At 51.2% G+C, this 20,922-nt stretch overlaps 2 protein-coding genes across 7 annotated transcripts in view; one reads left to right on the top strand and one right to left on the bottom strand.

Moving 5' to 3' along the window:
• Positions 1-4,364: 4,364 nt before the first annotated feature.
• On the top strand, positions 4,365-6,238 carry Nppa (natriuretic peptide A). The gene is made up of 3 exons (XM_027398179.2): positions 4,365-5,053; positions 5,153-5,482; positions 5,941-6,238. The coding sequence occupies exons 1-3, from the start codon at positions 4,934-4,936 to the stop codon at positions 5,950-5,952; spliced, it is 462 nt and encodes a 153-aa protein (XP_027253980.1). The 5' UTR covers positions 4,365-4,933; the 3' UTR covers positions 5,953-6,238.
• Positions 6,239-8,558: 2,320 nt separating this feature from the next.
• The window catches only part of Clcn6 (chloride voltage-gated channel 6), a 35,040-nt gene continuing 22,676 nt past the window's right edge, over positions 8,559-20,922 (bottom strand). For 2 of the 6 annotated variants that reach the window (XM_027398182.2, XM_027398181.2), the window contains exons 14-23: positions 19,127-19,253; positions 18,767-18,920; positions 18,508-18,667; positions 18,311-18,417; positions 17,317-17,503; positions 15,673-15,830; positions 15,347-15,503; positions 13,640-13,747; positions 13,422-13,547; positions 11,189-11,326 (exon numbers count right to left, since the gene is read on the bottom strand). In XM_027398182.2, the coding sequence (XP_027253983.1) occupies positions 11,246-11,326; positions 13,422-13,547; positions 13,640-13,747; positions 15,347-15,503; positions 15,673-15,830; positions 17,317-17,503; positions 18,311-18,417; positions 18,508-18,667; positions 18,767-18,920; positions 19,127-19,253 (1,365 nt within the window). In that variant the 3' untranslated portion in view covers positions 11,189-11,245. The other 4 variants (XM_027398180.1, XR_003481833.2, XR_004768119.1 and 1 more) reach the window with 4 other exon arrangements.

Below are 20,922 nucleotides of genomic sequence, written 5' to 3'. Positions count from 1 at the left end.
CTAGGACCCCCATCCGATACTTTGTGCATCAGGGGAAAGGTCAGAACCTTCACACTTGGGCCAGAGAGTGACTCTGCCTCTAGAGAGGAGTTGGGGTATATAAAGGGGGGGCGGGGGCGGGTAAGGGAGTTAAGGAGAGCAGACACATTGATTCGGTCATTCAGAAAGTATTCTTCTAAGGAATCGGTGTGTGTACACTGTGTAGTCAGTGCTAGGACACGGCCTGTCTTAAAGCTGACTTCTACCTGCTCCTCTTGCCCACACCTCGGGTTTTCTAGCTGTGGCTGATATGGCACTCAGGCTGCTATTGCTTATCCACATACCAAAAAGGCCCCTCTGTTGGGCCTGCCTGCTGAGGAGAAATTGACAAGCCAGCTCACAGAAAGACCAGACCCGGCCAACACCTGAATGGCACGGACTAGGATATGGGAAAGTCAATGGCTGTGAGGAGAGACTCACACCATCGAGAGAGGAAGGTGGGAAGGGCCCTGATTATGCATCTCCCATGTGGGGCTAATTACAACCTGCCCCCCAAATACGGAAAGCTTAATGCTCTGTGCCTCTGAGTGTGCCCATATTAGGCAAAGAGCTCACTATAGGTATAACTAGTGGCATAGGGTGTGGTCCCAGTGTTCTATGACTGGTTTCTGGCTGAGGATGTAGCCCAGAGGGTAGATTGCTTGCCTAACATGCAGGAAGCCTTGGGTTCCATTGCCAGCACCAAATAAAGTGAGCATGGTGGCAAAAGTCTGTTACTTAGGTCTGGGGTGGTGGAGGCAAGAGGATAGATAGGGAGTTTGGGAGCTGAAGGTCATCCTTAGCTGTATAATGAGCTCAAAGGCCACGTGGGCTGGAAAAAACCACATGCTTCTTACATGCACACAGGAATACAGGCACAAACACCACAATGTGACTGGTGGCTTTGTAAGAGGTGAAGAAGACACAGAGGGAAGATGATAGTGTCAGAGGCTGTCACAATACAGCCAGAAGCCAAGCACAGTTGGAGGCTGGAAGAAGCATGTTTTAGAGGGAGCCCCGCCCTTATGGCACCTTCGTCTCAGGTCCCCAGTTTCTGTGGTTGCTTTTCAGCCTCATGCTTTACGAGGCTCTATTGGTTCAGCCTGGGAGAAACTGAGGCAGTGTTGGCCTCCCACCCTCTCCCAGGGGACTCTTCCAAGGTGCAGCCATCAGGAGATGCCCAGCACGCCTACCCGGTCACTATGGTTTTGTAAGGCAGTGGCCAGCCCAGTCACGTGTTGTTTTACATTTATTCTTCCTTCTTATCCCTGAGGTGTGCCCCGTCCCCAGGACCCTTCACCTCTTGACACTCAGACCTTGCTGTAGTTCCTCGTCCCTTAGACCCCAAGCAGGGCCTAGAGATGCCAGTGGAATACAGCACAAGGTGACAGATGCCACTTCTAAGATGAGGTCGTAAAGGAGCTGTGTCTTCCTTGACTGCCTTCTCCCATCCTTTCTCTCTCTTGCTTGACTTAAAAGGGGCGGGGCAGGGGAGCCATTGCTTCTCTACAGAGAGGCCCAGGGAGCAGGGAGCTGATGTCTCCAGGCCACTGCCAGAGGACAGCAAGGACCTGGGGTCTCAAAGGCCACAGGCTAGAGTTTGAGAAGAGGCATTTGCCCAGCAGGCTTGCAATGGCCTTATCAGTGTCTCCATTCATTCTCATTCATGAATCCATGCAGCCAAGCAGCCAAGCAGCACAGACTTGGCTCCTTTTTTTGTTTGTTTGGTTTTTGGTTTTTGGTTTTTTGGTTTTTCGAGACAGGGTTTCTCTGTGGCTTTGGAGCCTATCCTGGCACTAGCTCTTGTAGACTAGGCTGGCCTCGAACTCACAGAGATCCACCTGCCTCTGCCTCCCGAGTGCTGGGATTAAAGGCGTGCGCCACCAACGCCCGGCTCAGACTCAGCTCCTTAATGCAGAGGCTCATTACATAACAGTGGTGAACTAGCTCACTATCCACTTCCTGGCCCCTGACTCTTGCTTCATGGAAGTAGTGGTGCTACAAAGCCGTCCCAAGTCAACTCCTGCCTTGGGAACCTGTCCCCACTGCCAATTCCCAGTTACCTGAATATTCTAACAAATATCCTCCCTTCCTTCCTCCCTCCCTCCCTCCCTCCCTCCCTCCCTCCCCTCCCTCCTCCCTCCCTCCCTGTGTGTGGGCACATGCCCATGTGCATGGTAGTCAGAGGCTGAGTTGATTACTGTTCATGTTACTTAGCTTTAATTATTACTGTATCTGGGCATTTTTCTTTCCTCGTCTCTCTTTTTTTTTTTTTTTTTTTTTTTTTTTTTTTTTTTTTTTTTTTGGTATTTTTGAGATAGGGTCTCAGATATGTAGCTCTGACTGTCCTGGATGGAACTCACTCTGTAGACTAGACTGTCCTTGAACTCACAGACATCTGCCTGCCTCTGCCTCCCAAGTGTTGGGATTAAAGGCATATACTATCATGCCTGACTGCAATGAAATAATTTTATGCCTGGGGCTCACCACAACATGAGGTACTGTTTTAAAGGGCCGCAGCATTAAGAAGGTTGAGAACCACTGCCACAAGGCAAGGCCTCTCACTGAACCTGAAGTTGGGATATTTTTTGTTGTTGTTTTTCTTGGCTAGGCTGGCAGCCAGCAAGTTCCAGGCAGCCTCATGTCTCCATCACTCAGCGCAGGGGTTACGGGTGCAGGCAGCCGTGCCCAGCCCTATGAATTGTGCTGAGTATTTATCCTCAGGTCCTCATGCTTGAACAACAAAGCATCTCCCCAGCCCCAGCTCCTGCCCCCCCCCCGTGCATTTCTTTTCTTTTTATCATTCCTAGAGCTAAGGCTGACTGGCTTCTGGGCACCCCAAAGTGGAGCAGGGCCAAAGACATGGAAAGAAACGTCACCTTGAGTTGCCTTCCATTTGGGACTCAGCTGAAAGGCTTCTTAAGGACTGGACTGAGAGGGTGATGGGCTCCTCCACTTGTCAGACACAGAGCACACACTGTGGAACATGGTGACACAGAGACGTGGAGAGCACTCGGAGCGTCCTCCATCCCTGCCCCTTAATGGAACCCTGAGAACACAGAAACTCAGTGGATGGCACTTATGTCCTCTCCAGTTCCACTCTTGAAAATTGACTTTGACCAAAGGAGATGGGCGGGCCTTGAGATTGCCCTCCTGGAGCATGACTGCTCAGAACGTCACCTCTCCTAGGGCCACCTCTGCGCTTCAGATATGGCACAGGACAGAAAAGTGGCAGAAGGCCTCAGAGCCATTTCTCAAGTCTGTGCCTGATTCAAAGGCCATCAATCTCCAGGAGACAGGCCATGTGGCACACACCGCAGGGGACCTGAGTCCCCCAGTAGGGATGCTTTGCTGAGTCCTCTTTGCTCATAATTCACAGCCACACACTTAAGCATTGAGGGCATCCCAGGGACTCATCCGGAGGCGACAGAGTTTGGACCCAGAGTTCCCACAAAGACTTGCACTGATTTCATATTTCAAGTAGAGATCGGCTAGCCCAAATTGGTTGCCTGCAGCCCCCAGCTTTCTCAAAGGGCTCTCTCTCTCTCTCTCTCTTTCTCCTGTTTTAGAGAACATCACCACAGACACCTCTTGTGACCTCCAGCCATTGTGGTCACATGACAACTTCAGCAGGCAGCCACAGCCTGAGGACGGAACTAGCCATCCTGAAAACAGCTATCTGGGCCCTGAATGGCGGGAGTGGATTAGAATGTGTGGGAATGGAATTCGGGTCTGCTGCAGCCCGTAAGTGAACAGAAAGGAGAAAACACACGCTTGTCAGACAGCAAAGCTTGCGCAGTGTTGAGTGTGGTGACACTGAAGTCTCGAGAGCATTCAGTGACTGCCATGCTCCTGCAGATGCCAGAGGAGTCAAGACTTTGATGGCTCACTTCCTTGGCCTTGGAGGTCGCGAAGAATGTTATGGAGAACTGTGTGCCCTCCCTTCCATCACCTCCCTTCTTCCCTCTAATTCCCTGGGAAGCTGGGACCATTTTACACTTTGTACTCAGACTCAGAGCTTTTGAAAACAGCAAGGCCAAGAAAGAGAAGCGGAGGCATTCTTCAAGCCTGTCTGTCCCCTTGCACCTTGGACCAAGTCTTGGGAGACAAGAACAATGGGCTTCAGAGGAAATACGCTCTATCGTCCCTTGGTGTTTATACTTGTAGCTGAATTCTTAGGGCCTGTATCATGCTGGCTTCCTGGCTGACTTCACACTCTAAAATAAAATAACTCTTTCACCTGACTGCTAACACGCATATCTAGGGTGGGGGTGGGCTGTCGGGGGCCAGAGGTCCACCCACGAGGCTGATGAATCAGGTGTGAAGCCAGCTCCAGCATGTGCACTCCCTAGCTGGTCTAGCTGGCCTCCCAGCTGCCTGTCATTTCCTCCCCTCCCACCCTTATTTGGAGCCCCTGACAGCTGAGCTGCAAGCAGGGGGAGCTGGGTGCAGGCCAGCCGTCACCCTCTGCTTCCCTGCATGGGTCCCGTTGCCAGGGAGAAAGAATCCTGAGGCGCGCGCCCGGGGAGATAACCAAGGACTCTTCTGCTCTTCTCACACCTTTGAAGTGGGGGCCTCTTGAGGCAAATCAGCAAGAATGTGACTCTTGCAGACGAGGGTCTCGGGGAGGGGGGCTACTGGAGCTGCTCAAGGAGAAGGGGCCGTGACAAGCTCTGCTGGGCTGATAACTTTAAAAGGACATCTTCTGCTGGCTCCTCACTCCATCGCTTTATCGCTGCAAGTGACAGAATGGGGAGGGTTCCAGCCCTCCTGCGTTCTCAGAGAGCTGGGGGGCTATAAAAACGGGAGGCACTGGGCAGCTGGGAGACAGTGACGGGCAAAGGCTGAGAGAGAGAAGCCGGAGAGGAGTGAGCAGAGACAGCAAGCTTCAGATCGTGCCCCAACCCTCGCCAGCATGGGCTCCTTCTCCATCGCCATGGGCTTCTTCCTGCTCCTGGCCTTTTGGCTTCCAGGCCATATTGGAGCGAACCCTGTGTACAGTGCAGTGTCCAACACAGATCTGATGGATTTCAAGGTAGGGCCAGGAAGTGGGGCACAGACTGGGTCTCTTTGGTGCTGAGTGCATTCCTCTAAGACATCCCCCTTCCCCGGCACTTATTTTTCCTTTGTAAAGAACCTGCTAGACCATCTGGAGGAGAAGATGCCATTAGAAGATGAGGTCGTGCCCCCTCAGGCCCTGAGTGAGCAGAACGATGAGGCACCGGGGGCAGTGCTCAACTCCCTCCCTGAGGTGCCTCCCTGGACTGGGGAGGTCAACCCACCGCAGAGAGAAGGCAGTACCCTTGGGCGCAGCTCCTGGGAGCCCTCCGATAGATCTGCTCTCTTGAAAAGCAAACTGAGGGCTCTGCTGGCTGCCCCTCGGAGCCTACGGAGGTCCAGCTGCTTCGGGGGTAGGATCGACAGGATTGGGGCCCAGAGCGGACTAGGGTGCAACAGCTTCCGGGTAAGAGGAACTGTGGATGGAAATGGCATGGAGGTTGGGTGGGAGAGCAAACTCAATACTTCGAGGGAGTATCTTTGGCAGCAGAGAGACCAGTGCAAGTGTTTATTCCTTCTGAGAGTTCTGCCCCACTATGTGGATGTTCCAGAAGTCTCAAGACCATGCCAACAGCTGCTACAGCCTCTGAGCACCAGCTGGGAAGTTAGAATAAAGGCAAAGTCACCTTTGCGCTGCTGATGGGCAGTTAGTGTTCTTCCCACAATTGTAAGAGCCTGGCATATTTCAATGAAATGGACTAAATCTGCCTGCCTTAACGTTTATGGGTTACTTGTTTGCCAGTTTATGACAGGGGACCATTGGGCTGGACTGTGGCTGGTGGGAAATAGGGGATCACTGGCCAAGTTGAATGTTTTAGTACAGTAAAGCCAGATCATCAAACCAATATATTTTTCTCTTTGTAGTACCGAAGATAACAGCCAGGGAGGAAAAGCAGCCAGATTTGCTGGGGCAGATTGCAGAAGACCCTAAGCCCCTATGGTGTGTCATGCAGCTTGGTCTCATCGTCACTGAGGTGTGGCGAACACCCTGCTGGAGCTGCTGCTTCCTGTCTTCATCTATCACGACTGATGCTAAATGTAGATGGGTGGTTTCAATGGGGCTCTCCCTCTCCCACCCTGCATATTAAGGTAGATCCTCACCCCTTTCGGAAAGCAGTTGGAAATAATTTTTTTTGAATAAACTTCAGCACCAAGGACAGAAGCCGAGGTCTGGGTGCTTCTTTCACTTTTGGCCCTCATTCCCCGGTGTCCCCCACCTTACCCTTTGCTGTCATTTCCCCCTTCCTGACTCTTCTTGGTGAGTGTGTGTGTGTGTGGGGGGGGGCTCAAGACACAGTGCTCTGCCACTCACTCCAGCCCCAGTCACAGATGGCGGAAAAGTCCACCCAGACTGAAAGGTCATTTATTTCCAACTCATCTTTTCCTGGCGGCAGGTACTGACGCTTGTGCTCAGCTGACAATTCCTTGCACCCCTCTCACTTTTTGATTACAGCTTGGGTGATTTTAAGGAGCATTTAGAGAACCAGGGACTGTCCAGATCTTCTGTTACCTGAGCACCAGCTGCTGCAGCCATGTGAATTACACTTTCAGTTTGGATAAGAGTGGAGGGTGGGTTACATAGTGGGGAGCAGTGAAGGACGGTTTCCAGGCTGAGTGGCAAGTTCAAATGCTTTGTGAATGACCACACCGACTGGTGCATCTCTTCCTATTTATCTATCTCACCAACGCATCCCTACCTATCCACCTATCTCACTAATGCATCCCTACCTATCTTACCGCTGTCATCAATCTGTGCCAGAGATCAAACTCAGAGCCAAATGCATTTATAAAATAGCCATGGCCCCTCCCTAACCCAGGACTGTGGTACTTGGATTGTATACTGCATGGAGGTGAGAGCCACCGGGAAACAGCACCTTTCTTATTTATCTATTTATTTATTTATGGTCTCACTACATAGCCTTGGCTGGCCTCGAACTCAGGGAGATATGCTTGCCTCTGCCTTGATGCACTAGGTGCTACCCTACACACAAAACAGGACCCCAGGGTCCTTTTAAACAAGGAGGGACTCTTACTTCCCTGAGCACACGCCACTGCCTCAGACTCTCATGGGGACACCCTCTTCACCCCCACACTCACCTTGCTGCACTCATTTTTGCTGACCCCCCATCCCAGGATGCCACCATGTGGTACTCTCTACATCCTACACATAAAGGCTAATTGTGGACACTGCTTCAGGTGGCATCACAGGACACGGCTTGCTGTGTGTGTGGCCATGTGCTTGTGTCCCAACCTGTTCTGAACATGATGTACAGAAAAGGAGAGAGGGAGAAACCAAGTAGTAGGTGCATAGGTGCTGTGTGTGGGGGTGGGGCAAGGCCAGGAGCAAACAGGGAGGAGCTGCCGGTGGAGGAAGAACGCTAACCATTCCCAATCAAATGCTCCTATCGGCCTGGCATGGTGGCACACACCTTTAATCCCAACACTCAGGAGTGGGTAGGCAGATATCTGAGCTTGAGGTCAGCCTGGTCTACAAATAGAGTTCCAGGACAGCTAGGGCTGTTACACAGAGAAACACTGTCTCAAAAAACCAACCAAACAAGCAAACAAACAAAAACAACAAAAAATCCTCTTGTCTGGATCTCAAATCAGTAGGTGCAAAACAACAACAAAAAAACAAGCAACAAGAAACAGTCATCAGAGAACAACTTAACAAGGACCAGTGTGAGACAGGAAAGAGCCTTAGGCCTGCACTTGGGAATCCCAGTCATTAAGGGAAGAAGAATGGGCTACTGAAGGTACACTCCAGGTGTCATGGTAACAAAGGGTCATCCCTGAGTGGAAGAGACAGAAAGGGACACATGAGGTACAAAGTGCCCCTAGGACTTGGAGAAAGCTGAGGTAGGAGGGGCCTGATGGGCTGCTGTGACTGGTGGCATAGCCATAGACACAGTGAGTGGCATTTCCCGTAAAATAAGAGACAAGGGAACAAAGACCATACATATGCAATAATGCACACAAGCACAGAGTGGTGAGGGCTTCCTGTGTTCCGGCTGCCATCAGGCTCCTGGCTGTGGGGTGAGCACTGACACAGGCAGGCAGAACAGACTGTCTGCTCTTGCCCTGTGGCTGCTGGCAGGAAGAAAAGATGGACAGATAAAAGGACCAGTGTTCACAAGCCAGTCAAACCACAGCAGTGATGAGTGCCGTGTAAGAGCCACAGGACTGAGTCCATGCTTTCAAAGACAGTAGACAGACAGGTACGGGAACAGGCAGAGACAGGGAGTGTGGGGCCAGCAGATTACCTTTCTGGCTGGGCATGATGGCTCATGCCTGTAATCTCAGCATTTGCAAAGCAGAGGAGGACAGCTGAGGTCATCCCTCGTTACAGTGAGTCTGAGGCTAGCCTGGGTTACATAAGGCCGTCTCACAAACAGACCGCCTTTTAAAAAGCACCTTAACTTTTCCCTACCTAAAGGAGGGAATGAAATGAAGACCTAAAAGAGCACTGTAGAGACAAGGTCTTCAGAGAAGGTGCAGATGTTTTATTCTGACTTCTTAAAGTTATCACAGAACTTTCACCTTCCAGAGGGTCAAATAAAAATAGACTTTTACAAATTAAAAAAGATACAATTTATCTACACAGTGGAATCAGCTAATGTTACCATATAAACACACAGTGCAAACAGAAAGGCGGAAGCTGCAACCGGGTTCCACAGGAGCAGAGGGCAACACTGCATGTCATCACAGCCGGGCCAGGAGGGCTGTGCTGGCTTTTCCGGAAGCTTTCTTGTTACCAAGGTCTGCATCAAACTGTCACACGGCTGGCTGAGTCAAGCTAATGTCCGTTCCAGCTGGAACTGCTTAACAAGGTCACATGCAGGCAGCTCACAAAACACCAAACTCCCACAGCAGGACCAGGGAGCCACACGAATGGCCAGGTGCAGAAGCCAGGAAAACTGCCTCGAGCCAACCTCAGGTGTCTCTCCATGGAGGTGTTTGACAAGGTGTGGTGGCACTGGGGGTTGGGGAGCACTGTAAAGTCACAGGTGAGATACTGAGCCACTGGTTCCAAGGGACAGCCATAGGGAGAGGGGGGCAAGGCTTATAGTTCACAAGTGGAAAAGCTGAAGTCTTTGGGCTTTTCTGGATAGGCAGGTGGGGGAGTGGGCAAAGGGACTGAGCATCCTAGATGGGCATGAGGGGCATGGGCTCAAGCTCCAGGGTAGAAGTATCTGCACCCTGTCTATTCTGGGCTAAACTGATGGTGACTCAACACACACACACAGGGTGGCCAAACTGTAACCGGTCACCAGGGCTGGCTTGGAGGCAGGAAGCTGTGGATTCTGGTCCTCTGTAGGTTGCTATTCTGCAAACCACCAGGCTGGGAAGATGATTCTGTGGTGTGTCACACTTTTCTTTTGGTGCGGGCAACTGGTTTTCTTCTTGATGGAGGATACAGCAGGGCAGTCCCTCAAGTCAGCTGTAAAATGAAGCTGGCAGCTGGCAGCTGGCCAAATGCAGCCCTGATTAGCAGGACTGTTCTCCCGACTACTGTTGGGAGTTTCAATCCCTACCCTGCCTTACAAATCAGGATGTGAAAAAACAGGTTGTTCTGGTAAAAAAAATAGGCAAATGGGGAAAACGGAGGGTGGGGGGGTGGGGGTGTGCTGGGGCTCCCCCACAGTCAACTACAAAGACCCAAGGTAACCCCTGACTGAGGCAGCGGTATAATTTCCCACATGCTGATCAGAAGATCCTGCCAGGCCAGGGGCCAAGAAGCCCTCCAGCAATTTCCATGATTTAAAAAGTCTCTGAGTTCCAGGCCAGCCTGGTCTACAGAATGAGTGACCGGACAGCCAGGGCTACACAGAGAAATCCTGTCTTAAAAAAAAAAGAAAAGAAAAAAAAGAAAAGAAAAAGAAAAAACAAAACAGTATCTAATGCAAATGAATGTCACCTAATATCCAAGGAATGGCTACTATAGGCCCCAGGAAAGTGAGTGCTGATATATCCCCACGTAGATGCTCACTGAGGTACTAACTCAAAGAGAACCAGCGGTCAGGAGAGTGGAGCCATGAAAACCAGTGAGGCACAAAGGGGAGAGCACATTGCACTCCCTCCCCAGCCCCGAGAAGAGCAGAAGCAGCTGCAGAGGTTCCTCTCTAAATCCTCAGTGAGGTGGCTGAGTTGGGAGTGGCTCTGGAAGCAGGTATGAGCAGTGACCATGAGAGGAGCCACTAGCTTCCTCCTGGAGGCCTACCTTTCATTAGCCCTGGCTCAGGACAGCCTGTTTGCTAACCTGTGCAGCGATTCCAAATTTTCTAGGGCTTGGGGTAGTGGTTCTGTCTAGGGGTTCTTCAATTTTGGTTAACTTTGGGAATGAGTCCAAGACATAGCTGTGGCTGCCCCACCAGGAAGGCAGAGATGAAGGCTGAGAAGGCCCGGGAGTTGTGGGGAGGGATGAACTGAGAATGGGTGGAGAGCGTGTGTAGCTGGGAGAACAGCTGTAAGTGCGGACAGGGACGACTGAATGCTTACAGTGAGGGGAGAGGTGCTGCCCCCGCCCCGCCCCCCATGGGATTCGATGGGGCTTTAGTGCTTCATGTGTCTGATCAGGAATGATTCTAAGGAGACTCAAGCCACAGCATGTGCTGGCTCCTAGGAAACAGAATGGGAGGATGGGCCAATGAAGGGGCAGACAGTGTGCTGGCCTATCTGAGGGAAGACAGACAGGCCAATGAAGGGGCAGAGAGTGCTCTCTGCCTATCTGAGGTCCTGGGTTTGATCCTAGGGAAACAGTTCTTAGGGCCCAATTCCTGAACTCAGTAATGAACATGATATGCAAATAACATCCCCAATGCTTGCCTCTGTCCACACCCTTCCCAGAAGGGTCCGGGTAACAGCTGGGTTCTCTGAGAAACGACAACAGAGAAGCACCAAATGCCTACCCAGGACCCAGCCTGACCTCACCCTGACATCTCTCCAGGGTAGCCTGGGGAACGAGAAACGGAAAATTCTTGCTGAGGAAGCTAGTAAAACTCCAACTTTCTGCTCAACACATCCCCAAAACCTCTGACCCCAGGCTTCCAGGACTCCAGGCAAGTGGGTGACTGGGAGCCTTCATGCCAGCTGTGGGGGCCAGTGTGTGAACAAGCCACTTGGAGAGGCATCTCTGGGAGAGTGGGCTGGCGGCAGCCGGGCTCAATTGTCAGAGGGTCTGGTAATGCTGCCGAAGCCGGGCCTGCAGGAACTCAGACGTCAGGTTGTGTCGTGTGATGATCCCCACGATCTAGGGCAAGGAATAAAACACCCAAGTCACCAGAGTACACAAGACCCTGTGAGGACACGAGTGAAGAAACAGACGGTCCCTGTTGATGTACCCCCAGGATGCAGAGACAGAACGAGAATGGGACCTGGTCAGTGTAAGGACATGACAGGGTCAGTGAGCTCATGACACACACTTCCTGCTTTCAGGCGGTGTGGGGACAGATGCAGCTGCACAAGGAACCAGCAGGCCCGGAAACGGGAGCAAAGGTGAGCAAGGGAGAGAGAGAAGGGGTGACTTAAAGGGGCCCTGCCCCTTTGGAAGAGCTACCTGCTTTCTCTCAACACACCTCTATGTGTGATCCAGACATTCTTTTATTGTTTTTTGGTTTGGGTGGAGACAGGGTTTCATTCACAACACAGTCCAGGCTGACCTTGAACTTGCCATCTTCCCGTGTGCTGTGCTGGGATTACAGGTGTGTGCCACAATGCCTGGCAGAACTAGCCTGTGTTTTATTTTGTGTACTTGTTTATAAACAAACCTAGGCACATGCTCTATTGCTGAGCTGTATCCCACGGCGCGTCATGGCCTGCCTTAGGGTTTCTACTGCTGTGACAGAAGGCCACGGCCAAAAGCAAGTTGGGGAGGGAAAGTTTATTTCAGCTACATGACAGCCCATCACTGAGCAAAGTCAGTCAGGACAGGAAGTCACACGGGGCAGGGACTATGAAGGGATGCTTTTCACCAGCCTGCTCTTCCTGACGTACTCAGCCTGCTCTGTTATAGCACGCAGGACCACCAGCCCAGAGATGGCGCTATCTACAACGGGCCCGGCCCTTACACATCAATCACTGACTAAGGAAATGTATGACAGCTTTGTCTACAGCTTGAAGTTATGGAGGCATTTTCTCAATTCAGTGTCCCTGTTCCCAAATGACTCAAGCTTTCATCAAGTTGGCATAAAACTGGCTAGCATATATCCTTAAACAGGGCACAAGCCAAGCCTGGTGGCACATACCTGTAACGGCACATGGGAGGCTGAGTCAAAAGGGCCAGTCTGGGCTACAGGAGAATCAGGCCAGTGAGGAGGGAGGGAAGAATGGAAGGAAGGCAGACTGTCTCTTAAAGAGGCACCACTTCTTTACAGGGTCGTTTTGGTGACAGACAGGAAAAAGGGCCACAGAGCCTTGATGCCCGCCTGTCACTCAGGTGGGTGGAGTGCTATAGCTCAATGGTGGAGCACCTGCCTAGCATGCCTAGGACAAAGCAACACGCAGCAGAGATGAGCACCTGCAAGGAAACCCACTGTGATAACCTGTGCACAGGAACGGAGACAGACAGCACAGAGACCTCAAGCAGGGCAGGGACCAGGGCTTGTTTTTGTTTTCTGATTTCACTACAATATAGTATGAGAACATAACAATAGCTAGGCAATTAAAAAATTAAGTTGGGGCTGGGCGTTAGTGGCGCACGCCTTTAATCCCAGCACTTGGGAGGCAGAGGCAGGTGGATCTCTGTGAGTTCGAGGCCAGCCTGGTCTCCAAAGAGAGTGCCAGGATAGGTTCCAAAGCTACACAGAGAAACCCTGTCTGGAAAAACCAAAAAAAAAAAAAAAAAAAAAAAAAATTAAGTTGGGCTGACAAGATGGCTCAGGGGATAAATATGATCATCATGCAAGCCTGGTGATCAGCGTTCCATTCCCAGAACCCAACCCACTGAAGGTGGAAGGAGAGAACCAACTCCACAGAGTTGTGCTCACACAGCACACAAATACAATTAACTATGAAAAGAAATGATGGGAGAGCCTGCGAAAATAATCACTGGGGATGCTATCTTTTAAAAACCTCTGAGAATTTCGCCTTAAATTCTATTACTGCTACACATGCCTATAAGAGGTGGAGGCAAGGAACACAGACCAGGCGAATGTAAGAAGTCCTGGAGCTGAGACCAGAACAGGCAATAGAGGAATGGAAGGCAGGCATTGGGGCGCCCCCTGCTGGACTGGTGAGACAGACATGCCCACGGGGGAGAGAGAGACATACCCATGGGGAAACGTGAGGGTGAGTGGACAGACCACAGGCAGCTAGGGGCACTGCTCTTCTCCACACCAGTCACTCACCTCTCCCACCGCATTCACCACAGGCAAGTGGCGCAGGCCCATGGTTCTGAACAGGTTGAAGACTTGGGAAACATGGGTGTTCGGGGAGACAGTGAATGGTGAAGGGTTCATATATGGGGTGACATCCTGCAGAAGAGAAGGCAAGCATCACCCACAGCCTGGGGGAAGGAAGCATGGACCCAGCATGTCAGACAACCCCGAAGGACAGCCCTCCTCACCACTATCATCCGGGGATTCAGCAGTGTGAGGTCCAGGTCGTGTATGTCTGGGTATCGTGGGTAGTCCTCAGCCATCTCAGCATAAGAAAGGCGTGGTTGGCTGGCACTCTGCAATTCCAACCAAGACAGTGTCCTTGCAACAAACAGCAGCCGCCAGCCAGGAGGGTCACTCCGACAGCCCCTCCCTAGTTATCGGTATCTTTCAGTCAAAGTCCACCCCGGGGAAAAGACAGGACAGGGGCCACAGTGGGTGCTAAAAAGGGGGACAGCCTGACACCAAACCAGGCCCTAATGGATGAGAAAACCGCTAATAGGTGTTGTGGGCTGAGTTGTGTCTCCCAAAGACAGAGCCAACCTGTAAATCCTGGTACCTATCGGATGCCTTTACTGGAAATAGGGTTTCTGCAGATTTGTTTACAATGAGCTTATACTGGACTAGGGCTAATTCCAGCATCAGGTATCCTTACAAAACAGGGAGCGGAAGCAGAGTGAGTCAAGAGAAGTCAAGCTGCAGTGACATTTACAACCAGGAGGCCTGCAGTTGTCAGCAACCACAGTGACTAGAGGGGGCTGGGAAGGCCCTTCCCCTCCCCTAGCTCCTTCACAGAGCTTGCCCCATGCACTCGGAGTCTTGTACTTATCGTCTTGAACCATGCAAGATCCTGCTTCAAGCTACCAGGCCAATGGCAATTTGATGTAGTGGCTACAGTATAGCTTCACAGGAGCGTTGGCACCACCCCTCAGATCTCGCTGCTGCTGTCACTGGGCAGGGAAGTCAGGGCAAGGCTGACTGGCTATTGCTGTTCTGAAGGGACCCCTGCTCCCTAACTCCACTCTGCACCTCACCTGGCTCACAGCTGGCCCCACTGCCAGGCAGCCCCAGCATCTGCCTGCTCCAGCAGGCCAGGCCGGGCACTTCAGGACCCAAGCCTGACGCCACTCCAACCTCCTTGCCTCTAAGCTCCCCATCAGTGTCTCCACCCATTCCAACCAGGACGGTCACCCACCCTCCACCCAGGTCCCTGTACCAGGGTAACTGCTCTTCTGTAGTCTTAGCAGACCACAGAGGAGCTCAGGTGGCTACATGGCAGAAACCCCAACTCCCAACATCAGGAGAGTCACTCTGGAAACCAGGGCACAGGGTGATTTGCTCAGCCTCCTGCTGAAAAGGTGTGTCGTCTTGGGTGCCATGGGGACACCCTAAAAACCAAATGAAAGAAAAACAGCAGAGCTGACAGGAAGAGGATGCTTCTCCCACTGACACATGCAGAAAAGTCTACTTAGACCAGAATGAAAATCCTGCAGTAGTAAAGGCAGGCATGGAGGCCCATGCCTGTGGTCCCTGCACATGCCTGCTGGAGACAGGAGGAGTCATCCTCAGCTACCCTATGAGGTAAAGACCAGCTAGGGCTATATGAGATCCCATCTCAACAAAGAAAATGAAAGGAAAAACCCCTCAGGGCACAACAAGCTCACAGGACAGGCCAGCAGGCAGGAGACATTGTAAACAAGGGACAACTGTAGTCAACTAGCCCTCACCTCCCTCCTGGCCTGGGGGCTCACACACAGCAAAAGGCTTATGAGGCCAAGTATGCTACTCAACAGTAACCGTGCACATACCACAAACACAGAACCACCTCTCCCAGAACAACAGGGCCTGTCCCTGTTGCCTTCCTGCCTTCCATGACACCAGGGCCCAAGACTTACAGACTGACTTTCAGAATAACACACTCCTCGGACAAGCAGGGTGACAAGCTGCGAGCGCAGGACGAGGCCGTGGAAGGTCAGCGGGCGGAAGCGCTCCTCCATGGTCCAGTCTTCACTCGGGGACTGGTCAGGGTATAGGTTGGGGTAGGGAGTGTATCTGTTACACAAAAACCAGATGCTGCCTCGTATACCCTCAGCAGGGTCCCTTCCGCCACACATCCTTGTCGCCTTCCCATAATCTCCAGCAAGCCCATGGGCTCACTCACACCCACTGTGTGCAGGGTGCTCTGTGTGGAGGCAGAAGGCAGCCAGTGCGAGGCCCTCACCTCCTCTCCAGCATCTGCTGCAGCAGGTCCTCCTTCTCTGCTGGCTCCTCTGAGGCCACGTGCTCATCGCACACATTTCGAAGCTCACTGGAAGGGTAAGACTTCATGGACTGGCCCCGCTTGCGCTGTTCACCGGCACGGGTGAGGATACTGGATTTCTATGGATGGGGTGTGGAGACAATGACAGTCTTTACAGGGGTCAAGATGGCAGTGCTGGGCATACAAACATAGGGGCACCAACAGGGCTGTGATGATGGGAATAGCACTCCCCAAGGAGGCCTGCAAGCCTCTGCAAGGTGCAGGCAAGTCAGTCCTTGGACTTGAATACAAACTTGAGGCCTCGTACATGATAGGTAAGTCTCTACCACTGCACTACACCCGGAACCCTGCCCAGGCCAAGTGTGTCACTTGGTCTTGATGGTCAGTCTGACCTAGTTTTAATGGTATGGAAGCAGCCTCTGGGTGTCTGTTTTCCCAGGACCAGATGCCGAGGGCTTTGACCTCACAGACAGATGAAGAGAAGAAACTGGGGTTGAGCTAGGGGAAGTAGGTCACAGTTGTATGGGCATGCATGTGTGTCTGTGTTCTTGGGAGCTAGATCTTGCCCTGACCCCCTCCTGTATGCTTCTGTCTGCTTTCTCTCCCCATGCTGCTGCTATTCCCCTCTGCACACCTTCCTGGCCCTGACAGACAGACAGACAGCTCTGGGACACAGGGCCAAAGAAATCCTTCTCAGTGGTTTGTTCATTTATTATTTTTTCCACACAGGGTTTCACTGTGTAGCCATGGCTGTCCTGGAACTCACTCTGGAGACCAGGCTGGCCTTGAACTCAGAGATCCTCCTGCCTCAGCCTCCCGAGTGCTGGGATTAAAGGCGTGCGCCACCACCTGACTTTTCTAAGCAGTTTATGCCACACATTTTGTCACAGAGATGCAAAGTTATCCACTGCACCCAATCTCATGGTTCTGTGGGCCTGACTCCACCTTCTCTCATTTGGGGAGGTGCACCTCAATTCTCTTACACCCTGTCTTGGAGAGACTGTCAATGTGTGTCTGCCTTTCCCAAAGACACCAAAGGCAATGGGTGGGCACACAGTCTGCATGAGGTGATGGGCCTGGACTGTGATTTGGGAGCTACCCAAGGACAGAGACCAGCCTGTGTCCAATTCTCCTGGTATCCCAAATGGCATTATACAGCCAATACCTGAATCTCTAAAGCTCCAGCTAGGTCTGCAGCTTCCAGTTAATTTCTTTCTCATTGTATCTGTGGTTTATTGAGACAGGGTTTCTCTGTATAGCCCAGGCTGGCCTGGGGCTCACAGTGATCCTCCTGCCTGGACTCCCACTTTCCTAAGTAGGTCAGAGTCCATTTGTGTCAGCAACTCTAGAACCTTCCTTGATGCTTGCAAATGGTAAATAATTAATACTAAGTCTGCTGACTTTAAAAAGGGGCCCACCCACCTGCTTCCTGCTGCCCAGATGAGCACACACACACTGTGTCACATGTGAGGTGCTGCAGACCTCCCTAGACTGACAGAGTCTGAGTCCACCCCAGCTTCAGAGGCGGCACTCCATAAAAGTGGGAATGCTGGGCCAGCTGGTCTTCCTAGCTGGCCTTGCCTTGTGGGCCAATTTTTCTCTCACCTTGAACTTGATGTTGTTGCTGATGAGCTGGTTGCCCTTCATGAAGTCCTTCTCGTTGCCCCGGTTCTCGGTGACCACTGGGAAGGCGTGGTGAACGGTGGTGCGCAGGATGCTCACCAGAGACTGGATGCGAGTGTGTGGGTAGACGTATGTCAGGTTGGGCTCCATGATGTCACTGGCTCTCAGCCTGCAAGAGGGGGAGCTGTAACAGCCTCCAAGAGACCACTGCCCTGGGGACAGGCTGGGCTGGGCAAGGCTGCTTCCCACCTCCACCTTATCATGCCGGGGCCCACTGTGACCTCTCCATGAACCCCTCCAGCTTTCCCAAGGGCTGCCCAGCCACTGCTTGAACCACCGCCACATCACATGCTACGTGTCACTAATTAGTAATCACTAATTACTTTGGAAGCTAAAGGACAATCCTGGAGTACTTGTTTAGACCTGGATGACAAGCCAGAGCCCACAGATCAATTCCAGCCCTACACACTCATCCAGGTCCATTTTCCTCCTGTAGTGACAGCGCTGTGGGGCTGACAGGCTCACAATGCTAGAAACTTGCTGAGGAAAAGCTGCTGACCCTGCATTAGCTCATAAGGCCTGCCTGAGATGCAGGTAAGAGGTCGGGAACACCCCAGCCAAGACAGCGTGGCACTTGGTTGGGTGTGTGGGTAGGATGGTGTCACTGCCAGGGTTTTGTGTGTTCTCAGTGTGAACATCTAGCCAAGATCCAGTTCTCACAATTTACTTGGCCAGGACACTAAGGAGCCAATAAACACAAAGCAGCCTTGTCTCTGGGTCACACCATGCCAGCCAGCCCGCCCTCTGTACTCCTAACCAACTCAAGCTGTCAACATCCCCAAACACACCAGGGACATGGATGAACCTTCCTCTGATCTGAGCAATGTAAGCTACTGTTTCCCACCCTGACGGGCTCTGCAGGCCCTGAGCTTAGAGACCCTGGTGCAAAGATGCAAAGATGAGGCCAGCATCTTACTTGTCCATTTCCACCTCTGTCTCCCACTCCAGAAGAGGTACGCCCCGCAGGCCCACGTGGATATCATAGATGCCCTTATTGAAAAAGTCTCCTGTCCACTTGGCCACCTGGAATACAGAGCAGGGACCTGAAGACAGCCCTTGAGGTGAGCCTGCCCTCAGCCCACCAGCAGCCAGCAGCCAAGGGGACATGCTCACCATCAGAGTGATCATAATGGGAAGCCCGTACGTGATCTCATTGGTAGACTCCATCAGGATGACTGTGAGACTGATGGTCATTCTCACAACTCCACCCAAGAAAGCTGCGGCACCAATCAGGGCAAAGGTCCCAGAGTAGATGTGGCCCAGTCCAATGTAGCTGGTGAGGAGAGAAACAGAACCAGGCTTAGGATCACACTGGTGGTGTGGGCTCACACACTTGTATACTTGGACACACATGCACACATTACCACACTACCTTTTCAGGATGCTGGCAACTAAACGTCCAAAAGCTGCCCCGCACAGCAGGGAAGGCACAAAGAGGCCACTGGGGACGGAAGTGCCAAAAGTCCAGCATGCCAGCAGGAAATAGAGGATGAAGAATAAGGCCAAGGTGATGGGGCTGAAAGTCCCTGCAGGGTGAGAGCAGACCTGAGTCACACTAGCAGATGCTTGCAAAGGCCCAGAAGACTGTGTTGGGTCCTTCCAGGTTCTCTGCACCCCAGCCTGGTCACACCATCCAACACTGGGGTGCCATTACAGAAGAAACACTCGTGTGTGTGTGTGTGTGTGTGTGTGTGTGTGTGTGTGTGTGCGCGCGTGTGGCACTGACACTCACCATCCTGATGGAAGAGCTGCAGAATGGCAGACTCCTGGGAGTTGAAGAAGAGTGTGGCCATGTCATTGTAGGTATCGTTGGGACAGAAAAATGTCTTGATAGTTGAATTTACATCTTCCGATGTGGCCTAAAGAGGGGGGATCAAAAAGTCAATACAAAGACCCCTGACCAGGACATATAAGTCTTCAGTGCTGTCTCCTAAGAATTCAGATGCTGGTGGCTGGAGAGATGGCTCAGAGGTTAAGAGCACTAGCTGCTCTTCCAGAGGTCCTGAGTTCAATCACCAGCAACCACATGGTGGCTCACAACCATCTGTAATGAGATCTGGTGCTCTCTTCTGGTGTGCAAACATATATGTAAACAGAACACTGTATACATAATAAATAAATAAATAAACCTTAAAAAAAAACAAAAAACAAAAACAGAAGTCAGCCATCTGGCTGTACTTCTTTACCTATGGGAGGAACTGGGGTCTAGCTGGAGGAAGTGCCCACCCAGCTATGTATGGTTACCAGATGGCAGCTGACTGAGCCGGTCCCCGAATTCTGAACGTGGAATGAAATAATCTGGGTGAGGATGAAGGCCTCGCTCACCCACACCTTTTTTGTTTTTGTTTTTTTGGGTTTTTTTTTGAGGGTTTCTATGTGTAGTCTTGGCTTTCCTAGAACTCACTGTGTAGACCAGGCTGGCCTTGAACTCACAGAGATTCACCTTCTTTTGTCTCCTGAGTGCTGGGGTTAAAGGCATGTGCCACTACAGACCAGCAGCACTTTTTTTTTTTTAATTTTTATTTTATTTTATTAGTTCAAATTAGGAACAAGCTTGCTTCACATGTCAATCCCTTCTCCCTCTCCCTCTCCCTCCCCTCCCCCAACATCCCACCTGCCCCTAGCCATCCCCCCTCCACTCCCCAGGCAGGGTAAGGCCCTCAAAAGGGGCTCCCCAAAGTCTACCACATCATCCTGGGCCAGGCCTAGGCCCTTCCCCATGTGTCCAGGTCAAGAGAGCATCCCTTCACATGGGATGGGCTCTCAAAATCCCTTCTTTTTTCTTTTTTTTAAGACCTTACATTTAATACAGTGCATTACCGCTGTACAAATGGAAAAAAATTAAGTTAAACATTTCTAGAACAATATGGGTGTTAATTTTTGTACAATGCCAACTGAACTTGGTAAACTGGGATACTTTTTTCCAAAGTTGACAGCACAGCTAAAGTTTCCAAAATTTCAAATTATACATGTATATATATTTATATAAAAAGACCAATAATGGCAGTATGTTATACATCAATAGCAGCAACAGCTTTTCCAGGTTCTGCAGTCATTTGAACAAAATTGTAGAGACATCCAGCACTCTCCATTTAAAAAAAAAATCCCAGAAAAACAGCACAGTTCTGTTACCCTTGTGGTACCTGGCACCATTTTTTTTTTTTTTAATTAGCTTCTCTATCATCATCTGGGAGGAAACCATTCTGAGCAACATCATTAAAAACAGCTCTGATAAAGCAGGGTCACTATTATGTATCATAAAGCAGGTCCACATATGAGTGAGTACATATCACGTTTGTCTTTTTGTGATTGTGTTACCTCGCTCAGAATGGTTTCTTCGAGTTCCATCCATTTTCCTGTGAATTTCAAGATTCCATTGTTTTTCTCTGCTGAGTAGTACTCCATTGTGTAAATGGACCACATTTTCTCTATCCATTCTTCAGTTAGGGGCATCTAGGCTGCTTCCAGTTTCTGGCCAGCAGCACTTTTTAAAAAGTGTGTGTGTGTGTGTGTGTGTGTGTGTGTGTG

Source organism: Cricetulus griseus, chromosome 2 (genome assembly GCF_003668045.3).
Source record: "Cricetulus griseus strain 17A/GY chromosome 2, alternate assembly CriGri-PICRH-1.0, whole genome shotgun sequence".
Taxonomy (NCBI): Eukaryota; Metazoa; Chordata; class Mammalia; order Rodentia; family Cricetidae; genus Cricetulus; species Cricetulus griseus.
Note: the sequence above shows the minus strand (reverse complement) of the source record. Positions and strands in the feature narration are given on the sequence as shown.